The sequence below is a fragment of the Raphanus sativus genome, chromosome 2, assembly GCF_000801105.2.
Source record: "Raphanus sativus cultivar WK10039 chromosome 2, ASM80110v3, whole genome shotgun sequence".
NCBI classification, from domain to species: domain Eukaryota; kingdom Viridiplantae; phylum Streptophyta; class Magnoliopsida; order Brassicales; family Brassicaceae; genus Raphanus; species Raphanus sativus.
The window spans coordinates 11,428,557-11,441,329 of record NC_079512.1 but is presented as its reverse complement, the minus strand read 5'-3'; the positions used below and the strand labels follow the sequence as shown (position 1 = coordinate 11,441,329).

Sequence of the window (12,773 nt, the reverse complement as noted above, 5' to 3'; positions counted from 1 at the left end):
TATTTTATCACATGTTTCTCCTATAGATTGTAAACTTGTTGGAACTATTTTTTAGCAATATATTCATATGCTAAAAATAGAGTTGGTGTGAATGAGAAATAGAGGTCTAATGTGTGTGATTTGAGAAACTTGTATAAAGTTACAAATATACACATTAGATATTTGGATTTGGGTTTTGATTTGTTAGTTGGACTTCATGTTCATTAACTTAATCTTATAAACCAAATATATGTGATCTTTTTTATATGAATCCATTTAAAGTATATTATTTTTCTTGAATGAGTCAAATAATAATAATTATACTCTTTAATTTCTTGGTCAAAATGTGAAAATAATTCACATAATAATGACAAGAAATAAAGACTCCATTAGTGCACCATGAGAGGTTTCATTTTATGTTGAAAAATGAAACTTATGCTTCTCATTATTTTCTATATAAAGCTTCATGGCAATGTAGAAAAGTAGACACATCAAATACCAAAAGAAAAATCACATTCTCCTATATTTAATAGTTATTATTTTTTATTTCTTGAGTCTGAGAGTACAACACAAAACTAGTTTCGCCAGGTTTCTGACAGGGTGACGCAAATTCAGAAGATTGTTTGCAGTTGTATCTTGGGACTCATTACGTTATCGAACCGTCGCACTACGTGACGTATTTTGAGTTAAGGAAAGAGATAATATCTCGCCTCTGCATGTTGTATCATCATTTTCTTACTCTTTGATATAATTTTATCATTTTTATTCTTTATAATATTCAGTAATCCGTAGTTTATAAAATACGATTCTATCAGTCTTAACTCAAAATATATGTTTATTGCTTTGCACTAACCGGACTGATTATTGTAAAAAGTATTTTTTTATAAGAACATGTTGATTGATCTTTGGAAAAAGATGGCAGTGTCAGATATATAGGATTATTTCAAAACAATCTTTCTAGTAAATTTTTGTTTCTATTATTATACTAACAAAACTGACTATTTTGTGAAGTGTTTTGTCATGAAAAAAGAAATTGGAGATTTCATGGTGATAAAGAATATGTTCGTTACATCAGATTATTTTTGTTGATGATTTCTATGGGGATAAATTTCATTTATTCCTTTCTCGTTATATGCTCTAATCATATTTGCTTGCCTGAAAAATTGTCAGGAACTCCATCATGAGTTGATCATTAGCTAAAGTTTTTTGAAAAAAAAAGAGGAAAAATATTTGATCTGATTTGTCTATTGACGTGTTGAAACCGTCTTGCTGCATTTTTAGCTTGCATGAGTTTTGTATTTATTTTCTAGCTCATAAATGTGTTTAGAATAAGCTGTTTTTAGTCACAGTGCATATTAATACTTTGACTTGGTTAAAATAATTATTTTCTTTAATTATCAAGAATGGTTTAACGTTTTTGATTTCTTCTTTCAGATTAGTCTATGAACTAAGATGAGGTTTGGCGGTAACTCTACTTATCAGATTGGAGATTGAGGTTTGGCGGTAACTCTACTTATCAGATTGGAGATCCCAAGAAATAGGTTCAAGGAGACAACTAAGTCAAACTAAATCTGCCCAAAGCACTGTAAGACTTCGGTCTATACTCAGTTTCTATGATGATTAAACAGTGCTACATGTAAGGAATAGAGGATAAGCATTTGCTTTTAATGATATGTGCCAATTGTTTTGAGATATGAATGGAGTAGTACATGATATTCCTCTAAACAAAGCTAATGGCAAATCACCTTGTGAGTGTGAAATGAGGCTGTTTCTAGGAGAATAAATAGGCTATATTCTCTAAGTTCACTCATGATTACCAGGAATGTTCACGGCCAAAATGAACACAATAGAGAAATTGGTTTTGTGAGAGAATGAAACTGTGTTTTGGCTATTGTCTAGGTTTACACCAAATCCCGGGAGGTTCAAGACATCATGGCCACCTCCTGGCCGAGTAAATCCGATAGTTATTAACAATGACTGGTTCAAGGCTGAAAAATTGCTACCAACTCATCATGCAGTGGATTTTTCGTTTGTACTCTCAAAAGTCCTTAGTAGAGTCTTGTCGAGTCTTGTCTAGGAAGTCAAATCTGTCGAGTCGTCTAGTGTCTAGAAGCATTTCTATTCATGTGGGGGATTGTTGGAACTATTTTTTAGCAATATATTCATATGCTATAAATAGAGTTAGTGTGAATGAGAAATAGATGTCTAATGTGTGTGATTTGAGAAACTTGTATAACGTTACAAATATACACATTAGATATTTGGATTTGGGTTTTGATTTGTTAGTTGAACTTCATGTTCATTAACTTAATCTTATAAACCAAATATATGTGATCTTTTTTATATGAATCCATTTAAAATATATTATTTTGTTTGAATGAGTCAAATAATAATAATTATACTCTTTAATTTATTGGTCAAAATGTGAAAATAATTCACATAATAATGACAAGAAATAAAGACTCCATTAGTGCACCATGGGAGGTTTCATTTTATGTTAAAAAATGAAACTTGTGCTTCTCATTATTTTCTATATAAAGCTTCATGGCAATGTAGAAAAGTAGACACATCAAATACCAAAAGAAAAACCACATTCTCCTATATAGAATAGTCATGTTAGTATTTTTTATTTCTTGAGTCTGAGAGTACAACACAAAACTAGTTTCGTCAGGCTTCTGATAGAGTGACGCAAATTCAGAAGATTGTTTGCAGTTGTATCTTGTGACTCATTACATTATCGAACCATCGCACTACAAGACGTATTTTGGGTTAAGGAAATAGATAATATCTCGCCTCTACAGTTGTATCATCATTTTCTTACTCGTTGATATAATTTTATCATTTTTATTTTTTACAATATTCAGTAATCCGTAGTTCATAAAATACGGTTCTATCAAATCTCTCGGTAATAGTTTCTCTTTTGAAATCCTTTACTTATGTTTAGTATACACCGACTATAGATATACTGAGCATATGGTGAATTTTAGTAGAACGTTATTAGAATCTCTTCCACAGTTCGAACCAATTTTGATGATGGCCACTAACTTCATAGTTTGTGCTTTGATTGCTGCAGGAACTATCGACACCAACAAAATTATATATTCAGCTTCTGGACTACGTACATGATAAGCCTGATCCAGGGACCCAACTCTTTCAGCTTATCATTTCCTTTCCAGTTAACTTAATGTGAAAGAGAATCCTCTATCTCTCTAAACCGGTAAGTATAAACAGCATTGACAAAAGACTATCTCATCATTCTAAAAGATAATAGGAAAGTAATCAGATAATCTCCTCTTTGTTCCCCGGGAGTAAGCGTAACATTGGTGATGACACAAGAACTCTGCACCATTAAATTTAAGATTATTGACGGTTTGGAGTGTAATATAACCTGCAGTTCTTCAAAGGTATAATGATTATTTTTATCTTACAAGGAAATCATTGACGCCACATGTGGGTTTGATAGAAATCTTCAGATCAGTGGAGGTGGTTTTGATAGTGTTTATAAAGCCACCATTAACAATCCCACCGGAGGTGATTCTCATTCTACCACTTACCGTCGCTGTGAAGAGACTCAAAGGAAAAAGTCAATTGGTATGTATAGCATTTGTTATACAAAAATAGTAGTCAAACTTTGTAGTAGATGATTATGGTTTTCTCCGCCTTATTTTACAAAACAAAATGATATGTTTAATGTGCATTAATAAGACTACTGCATAGACTATTTTTAAAGTAAACTGATGTTTGCTATATTTATTTTGGGAATGTTTCAAAAGTTCAAAAGACGCACATCAAAACTTCTCAAATGATACATTAAACCATTAATCAAAGAGTTCATCTTTATATATAAAGAACTGTTTTCATCCCTCCCGTGATGCCACATCAGATGACAGCTCAGAAATTCGTGTTCTGTAAACATGACACGTGTCATGGAAAGCGAAACACACCGTATCATTTATTTTGGTTTGCACGTTATTTAGGCTTTTGTTTATAATCGATCTTTCTGTTTTGTTTTATATAGCCCATTTTGTTAGAGTAACTCAATGTGCTCAAAACGCGTCGTTTTTCATTTTATGGATTGCACCCGTTTTTCCATCTCCTTCCAAAACCGCCGTCTCCTCCAACCCCTAATTTTGCAGCGCCGTTCCAAGAATGTATGTGTAACGTTTGTAATCGTCATTCAAACATGTCATAAAGACACCATTAATTCTCTGCGACCGTCTCTCCCACTACTTTGATTTTAATTACTCTTTCCCACCACTACTTTGCAAATACCTTAATTCTCACATCTATAAATAAGCGATGAAGAACTCTCCAAATCTCATACCTTCATCGTATTATTTATGCCACTTCTTTACCAAAGGAGCTTCCAAAGTTGTTAACCGCTCCAATTCTGCTTTCCATCTAAAGACTGGCCGTGCTTCTAAAACGGTTTTGACACGGTTTATGCGTTTTTTGGGAGGCAAAACGTCAAGAAATATGCAGAATTCATGGGGTCTGACTTGCTCTTGATTAATGAAAAGGTACACATATATCTCTTCTTCTTTACTGCTCCCAGAAATAATCTTCACCAACTTCTTCAAGCTTCCTACTGACAGTCTGCTACAAGGTTCCATCTCTGTTGACTGTAATAATCTATTTGTGAGGATGCTGATTCCACCCGTGACGAGGAAGAAATAAAGAGAGAGCCTCTATGGTGGCTCTGTTCTTTAGCAGATCATGACGTCGTTCCCGGCTTCGTAAGGAGTTTCCTGAATTAGTCTGAATTGTACATATATTACTTGATTTCAATCGGCTCTATGGTGTGATAATCGCGGTACCGCCACTCAGACTGATCCCAAAGTGTTTTTTTTAATCAGGATCTTGGTTCTGCTAGCTTAAGGAAGATCATCGATCTGGGGAGCTCTGATTAGTGTTCAATCCTTAAGGCGGGAATAATACGAAGGGGTTAACATCTTTGGAAGCCTACAAATACATACTTGATCACGAGAAGGAGAAGTGTATTGGAGAAAGTATTTTAGAAAGAGTATTCTACCTGCCAAGTACAAAACTTTTATTGATCTTAGAAACTTATTCACAAATGAACAGAATGCTTTATCATTTGATATAAATATTTGTTTTACTTAATGCTTTGCAGCTTTGGTGAAGCAACATATCATCGATTAGTTTTGGATATCGTGTATTGTATGTTTTATCTGTTCCACATCACAAATTCACAATACTCTCCAACAAAGTATCTGCCTGGCTTGAGAGCAAAGTAATATGTTAAAATATCTGGTGATGGAAACGAAACCTAAAACCATTTGATTGTTAAGATTTGGCTGCCAGTTGTGAAATTTGTGGCGAAAATGGTGGATATGTACCCTTTAGTTTATAATAGCCAACTGTGATTCTCTATATTGTTTGCAAAGGGAAGAGTAAGCATGAGCAGGGGATGGTCTAACGGTGGTCACGAGCTGGAGGAGCCACGGTAGTTGCATCGATGGTTTTACATGTCTTCTTTGAATATTGATATTGAATTGTTGAAAATGGTAATGTTTTCATGAGATGAACAGACCATAAACTCCATTGGATGTTATCATAAGTCGTGACATATGATAGGTGTTATTAACAATATATATATATATATATATATATATGGGTAAAATTACAATATTATATCATATATTTATTTTGTTATCATATAAATAAAGATGTAGTTACACGCTAGCAACCTCTCTTCAAAAATGTTCAATTATTATTTCTAGAATTATATCAATATCTTCAAAAATGTTAGGAGATATATTGAATTGTGTACGCACATGATTCTCATTAGGTAATGTCAAGCAAATCGGTTTGAGTAAGTTTTGCCATTTTGGTGTTATATAATAAAAAAATTGAAAATTTAATACCTCAAAATTATAAATTTTATTTTATTTTAATGATATACTACATTATTTTATTATTATTTTATACTTACAATTAAATCTGCTTATTAAACATTTTAAATAAATTTACAACAGTCTTTCCATCAGAAATCCTAAAAATAATAAATCTAATAAATTTATATTTCAAATATTTTCAAATAATAATTTACTTTTAAATAAAAATAAATTCAGTAACAAACGTCTTCATCATCTACCTCTATATATGCAAAATAATTATAATATCAAATTTACATAATTGAACTCTATATATATATAATTAAAATATATAGACATCAAATTTAAAACAGTGTTTCCATCAGAAATCCTAACAAATAATAAATCTAATAAATTTATATTTCAATTTTATTCAAATAAGAGTTTATTTCTAAATAAAAATAAATCCAATAACAAACGTCTTCATCATCTACATCTTTATGAAAAAATCATTATAATATCCAATTTACATAATTGAACTATATATATATAATTAAAATATATAAACATCTAACTAAAAAAGTAATAAGTATATTGTTGAACAATAAAGTACAATCCATGTAGTTGATATATAATAATTTAATTATGTATATAAAATTATTGTAAGGATTATATTTTATAAGTATTATTCCAAAATTGTAATCAATTATTTTGGTCTATAACAAACATGTATGTGTGCTAATAGAAATTATAGTTTCATATTATCTATTTATCTTAAAGTAATTTTAGTTATAATGGATAAGATCTTTCTTTTATATCGTGTATATAATTAGTTTATGAAAAATGTAAAAATAATCTAATTCACTAAACAAATATATAACTGACAGCGAAAAATAATTTTGCTCTACTAAATTCAATCTATTGTAATTTTATTTTTAAAATGTATAGCAAAATAAATAGTTAAAATTATTGTAACAAATTATGAATGCAATGCTACTTTTACAAATGGAAACCTAAAACACAAACCACAAATCATATAAAAGATAATAATTTTGATCACAAGTAAAAGTATATTCCGCCCGTAGGGCGGGCCGACACTAGTATACAATACTTTAGCCATTTGTTAAGGGAATAGTTCAATTACTGTTTTGAGCATTTTTTTTTACCACTCTGTTTTGAGCATTAAAGGCTCCCAAATGGTACCTAGTACCTATATCGATATCATACATGCCAAAATGTAGATGTTTATCTGAATACAATGCAATGCTAATCTTTAAAACGTGTAGTAATACTTTCTAATGTATGTTTAAAAATAGAGAAGTCAAAAACAAAAAAAAAGAGTTCAAAACCAATATGGTAGACCATATTTACCTTTGACAATTCTCATCCAAAACAATGAAACGTTAAAGATCAACACAGCTAAACTAAATAACAAAAAGAATATAGAAGATCCAACGTTATATACAACTAGACTACTTATTTCACACCTTTCTCAAAAGAAAAAAAACTTATTTACCAAGTGATGTGAGAAGGACGATGCCAAGAAAGAAAAGCATAAGTTTCTCAATTAGTAAGCATGAGTGAAGAATCTTATTTTCAGTATATTTTCCGGCAAAGAAGCTTAGCTTATTTCTAAAGGAAAAGAAGTCAGGTTTTTGAAAGAAGCCCGATTTTTTCTATGGTTTAGTTTTGATTATGTCCTATTTTCATTTGTATTGTGTTTTCATGAATTATGCCCTGGTTTAGAGAACAATACTTTTTTGCAGTTTTGGTCCTATTTTGATTTAACTTATGCGCGATCATAAGATGGTCCGGTTTGGAATGAAAAACAACAGATTTATATCATGGGCTATTTTAATCAGAAACCATGTTAACTAATTTTATTCACCCTATTTCTGCAGAGATTTCATCAATGCCATTTGACAATTTTTCTAGAGATTTTTTTTATTCTCTTGGTCATTTATCAAATATTTTCAATCAAACCAAGTTTGCCTAGCTGTAAACTTAGTTAGACCAATGAACTTAATTTCTCAATCGAAATAAACCAGGTAAGAAGCCAATTAATATGTTGGTTTGTACTTCTAGTACGGAAGACTTACAAACGTGAGCTCAATAATTCTAAAACCATAACAATGGCTAAATCATTTTAAAATTTATCAATTATTCAGTGGTTTATCAAAACCTCTTTAGAAAAACTTCTTTTATTAATCGAATCATAATCTGAATACAAACTAAAGCCTAAACGGCTATATATAAGAAAACCATGAAAACCCTAAAACAATTAATGTAATTATCTTAATAATAAATAAAACATCAAATATTAAAATATCTAGAATATTTCTAAATATTCTCTGCATCAATCTTGGTTATTAAAAAATTATTTTGTTTAAAAACAGAATCTTTCATATTTCAGGAGAGCTTAACTGTCTTATTTTATATCTGTATTTTATGATATTTGTATTTACTATTAATTTACTTTAATATAAATTTTGGTAATTATATTAAATTTGTCGACTTACATAACTATATATTTGTGTTATATGTATTTCAGCAATTATTTTTGAATTTTATTCCTAAATTATATATACCATTATTATTAGGTTTTTGTAAAAATTATCAAAAAGAAAGAAATAGTTTTAATATAATTGATGTTGACTTTAGAAGTAATTGTGGTTATTAAATTGTTCATTACGCAAAAAAGATAGGGAGTTACGTCTTTTTTACAACAATTAGGAAGTTATTTTTTTTAACTTTAAAATCAGAATATTATATGCAGTTACATAAAATAAGGAGTTATAATTCATTATTGAAAGACAAAACATGAACATAATTAGTTGGACATAATCCTTATCAATTGGTCATGATCCTCGTTTAATATTATTGACTATATTTTGACCCGCCTTTCAAAAGACGGATATATTTTTTGTTTTTATTTTTTTTTAATTTTAATTTTTCTATTCGCTTTTTTAATCATTTTTGTGTATCCATTGTTTAAAAATTATTAGTAAGAAATTTTGATCATTGCATTGAATTTATGATGTTGCATAACTGTAGACTTTTAACCAGTGTTTTGAAACTCGATCCGGACCCGCGGTTAAACCGGTAAACCCGATGTTCTAGTTTAAGTTTTTGGAAAAATCATTATTTAATAATTTGGTAAACCCCATGAAAACCTGCTAAAACCTAGAATCCGACTACCAGTTGAACCAATATATAACTTTTAATTTTCTTTTTCAAATTTTTAGTTATATTATTATAACTTTTAAGGGCGGGTATATTTTTTATTTTTAACTTCTTTTGGTTTTATTGATTCTATAAAAACAAAAAAGGTATGATTGTTTCTTTAAAAAATAAAATGTAAAAATTGATTTAGTTTCATTTGAGGATGATGGAACCTTAGTTTAATTAGTTGAGGTTTATTATGTTAAAGATATATTTTATTATATAAATTTAAACTTATTAAACTATAATTAGTGAATTTTAGGATAATCGGTCGTCAATATTTCTTTTACACTAAATTAGTTAGGGTTTTTATTTTGTTTGTATGTCTGCCTGTTTTCCGTTTAAATTGGATTATTTTCTCTCATTCCTTTGACTTGGCATAATGTAGTTGTAGAAAATTATTTTTATTCTTCATGAGTTGATCATCTTTTTATTTAGTCTTTTTATTTATTACATTATTATAGGTAGAAGAAGCTCCTTATCTATGGAGCAAGTAGAAAGAGTGAGAGAGACATGGAGATAATCTTGAGGAGTAAAAGTGTTTCATGCATCAGCAAGCCTCTTCTGACTCTGGGAAGAAAGGCTTGAGCGGAGGAAATCTTGTTTTGCAGGATTCTTGACAGTCCCGTTAATGAATCTCTGGTACCATTGACCAGATTCTTTGAGGTTTCTGTCGTCGAGATCATCCCAATTAACGTAACTGAGTCCAAATCTGACCGTAAAACCTTTACAGAATTCATAATTATCACCAAGAGCCCATGCGAAGTATCCTCTCACGTTGACACCCTTCTCCCTGAAAACAAGAGAAATCATATGAATAAATACTTAAAAAGAAGTTGAAACAAATATTAGAAGAAAAGCATGTATAGTATCATCCACTCACTTGATGACTTTGCGGAGAAAACATAGATGGCTGCATAGATAATCAATTCGCTTGTAATCGGCAATAGCTTGCTCACGTTTTTCTGAACCGGGGGTACTAAATCCTGATTAACCACCACAACATGAAAAATTGCACAGTATTTGAAAGTCGGTTTCTTGGATTTATTTCGAAATACACTAATTAGTATATGTTATAGATGAAAAACTGAGTAGTAGTATTATGTAGAACTCACCATTCTCGGTGACATAGATTAATGGGTCGCCGTATTTGGTTTTAAAGTAGTCCATTACGTAATAGATCCCTTTTGGGTAGTAATAGCTGTTGCCGTTGTCCTTGTCTTCAACGAACTGAGAAAGGGAGGCAAACACATATATATCAATAAGGAGACCAAAAGTGGTGTTATATTGCCAATAGAGAAAATAATGAAAGAGAAATCATAGGGGTGGATGATCATTCATATATACCAGTGGACCAATAAGTTCACCACGTGAATTCTCATCTGTAAACACAAGGATGAAATAATTGATGGTAACTCACAAAGTATGTTGTAACAGTTGTAACAAAAAGAAGATATATATATATATAAAGGCTGTAACTAAGTGGTAATGTTGTAGTACATGTGAGCTTTACGCCTGCGTCCATCATGGCAGTGTGTGTCTCTGAAGGATATGGGTTAGGTTTCGGCTGGGTGTACTGAGCGACATAATAGTTGAGACCAAGAAAATCATATGAACCAGCGACGAGTGCGGCTTCTTCCTCTGTGAAGTTGGGAAGCCGACTACCCACAATCTGTCTCATGATGTCTGGATATCTACCCTTTGTTAGCGGCTCCATGTACCTGATCCATGTATATTTTTGTTTCATTACAAATACATAAAATACATACTGATACATTTTTGGTAATATATAAAATTATATATACCATCCATGGAAGAATTGGTTCATCCTTTCGGCTGCTTCTATGGAGGCAGGATCAGAATCATCATATGGAAGAAACCATCTTGTTATCATCACAGGTCCAATCTTTCCCTTTTGGAACTGTTGGTCACGTGATATATAGATATATATATATAACTATACATTATAATCAGATATGTTACATTTACACCACCTTAATTTTCACATATGGAGACAGCATTCACCTTATATTTGGTTCTGTAAAGATCGACGGCCGCAGCATGAGCAAGAAGCTGGTTATGTGCAACGATGTAGGGTTCTGTTGAAGAATTTCCACCGTAACACCTGTGCTTGGTATCAACCATAGGAGAACATCGACCGGGTGCATCTGTTCCAATCGCATAGCCTCTTGTAGGCACTGTGTATAGCTGGTTGATCGTGATCCAATGCTTTACCTTTCCACCAAATTCTTTGAAACACAGATCCGCGTAATCTTTGAAATCTTGGCTGTGCATATTAGTATAGAATCATTTCAGTAATACATGTAATTAAGACTAAATGTTCTTCTTCTATCACTAATAATTTTTACTCTCTTCAAAATATAATTAAGAAGCACGGCACATACATGATCTGGCGGTCCAAGAAACCTTCATACTCATCTTGGAGTGTTTGAGGAAGGTCCCAGTGAAAGAGGGTAACAAAAGGAGTTATATTCTTTTCGAGGAGTGCATCTATGAGTTTGTGATAGTATTCAAGACCTCCTTGGTTCACGCCCCTACTCACCTTTCCTTCTGCTCATGTATATCGTACATTAATTAGTACTCTTCCAACTAATTAAATGATGCCAATTAAAATACAAACAACATACTTGGAATGATTCTTGACCACGCAAAGGAGAATCTGTAGCCAGTAGCATTGATTTCGCCCATCACGTCTACATCTTTCTGCAGTTCACATATTTAATCGCATGTCAACAATCCACACGTATAGTTTTTTAGTACATAGTTCAGTCATATGAGTATCCATGTACTGACCTGCCATCTCGTATATGACTCACAAGTAGTGTCTCCATTCTTCAAATCTGACCCAGATTTCTCTGATAATAACTACAAATGCATTAATATGTGTACATATAAACCGACATTCATCTCATGTATATATATGTCAATGTGACATACCTGGGTATCGGTGACTGAAACCATCCCAAATGTTAACACCACGACCTCTCCCTCCTTCGATCTGAAATGAAAAGAGACAACCATGCAACGTTGCATTTTAGTGTTCTTGATTTGTATATTATTTATTCATCAAAAAGTATTGTTACATGCCTGGTAAGCAGAAGATGCAACACCGAAGATGAAGTCTTTTCCAAAGCTTTTACTGCTTAATTTAGCAGTGTTACTACATGTGAATGGTTCGTTCTCTTCGCAAGTAATTTCTTCACCAGCTTTGCAACTGGCAGCAGCTAATAGTAAAACTAAAGCGAACCCCAGAAGCTTCATGGTTAATATGTTGATGTATGTGTTGTGTTGTATGAAACCTTGTGCCAGTCTAGGGTTTATATAGCCATTCCTAAAGAAGAGAGATGTATGCATTTTCTTGTCTTAGTATTTTGATATTTTGGGGAGGTTTAGGTGATATCATGAGTCCCGTGGGTTCACTTACTTTAGCTCAATGTTCACCGATTTTTATTATATATATTGTTTCCTTTCCGCTTTTAAGTCTTTCATTATCTATTGCCACTATTTGTTTTTGTTACATAGCACATATTTGTGTTCCTTAACCGGAACACACGAGTTTTTTCACATCTTCAAATTGATCCGTCGTAATGCAGAATGTATATCTCGAAGTTTTGCGCAAAACTAAAACGCCACGCATCGTCAAGATTCGTTAATGAAAATTTGTATCGAAATATTATCAAGTGGTAAAAAGTTGCAAAAAATATAATTAAGTGT

At 31.6% G+C, this 12,773-nt stretch overlaps 1 protein-coding gene and 1 long non-coding RNA gene across 5 annotated transcripts; one reads left to right on the top strand and one right to left on the bottom strand.

Annotated features, from left to right (window-relative positions):
* The first annotated feature begins 3,989 nt into the window (after positions 1–3,989).
* LOC130498425 (uncharacterized) lies at positions 3,990–5,151 on the top strand. 2 transcript variants are annotated; one of them, XR_008937322.1, is made up of 3 exons: positions 4,002–4,715; positions 4,836–5,018; positions 5,114–5,151. It is a non-coding gene; the product is annotated as an uncharacterized LOC130498425 (long non-coding RNA). The 2 variants fall into 2 exon arrangements; XR_008937321.1 differs by having other exon boundaries at positions 3,990–4,715; positions 4,836–5,151.
* Positions 5,152–9,423: 4,272 nt separating this feature from the next.
* Positions 9,424–12,359, bottom strand: LOC108839141 (myrosinase). 3 transcript variants are annotated; one of them, XM_056998523.1, is made up of 12 exons: positions 12,147–12,358; positions 11,997–12,057; positions 11,853–11,914; positions 11,687–11,762; positions 11,444–11,609; positions 11,064–11,325; positions 10,844–10,995; positions 10,539–10,759; positions 10,386–10,420; positions 10,154–10,268; positions 9,922–10,024; positions 9,424–9,831 (listed from the first exon to the last, which is right to left on the bottom strand). In XM_056998523.1, exons 1-12 carry the CDS (start codon positions 12,318–12,320, stop codon positions 9,582–9,584), a joined length of 1,677 nt encoding a protein of 558 aa, XP_056854503.1. In that variant the 5' UTR covers positions 12,321–12,358; the 3' UTR covers positions 9,424–9,581. The 3 variants fall into 3 exon arrangements, with proteins under 3 accessions (XP_056854503.1, XP_056854507.1, XP_056854511.1); XM_056998527.1 differs by having other exon boundaries at positions 10,844–10,959; positions 12,147–12,357; XM_056998531.1 differs by lacking the exon at positions 9,424–9,831 and having other exon boundaries at positions 9,918–10,024; positions 12,147–12,359.
* Positions 12,360–12,773: the final 414 nt, after the last annotated feature.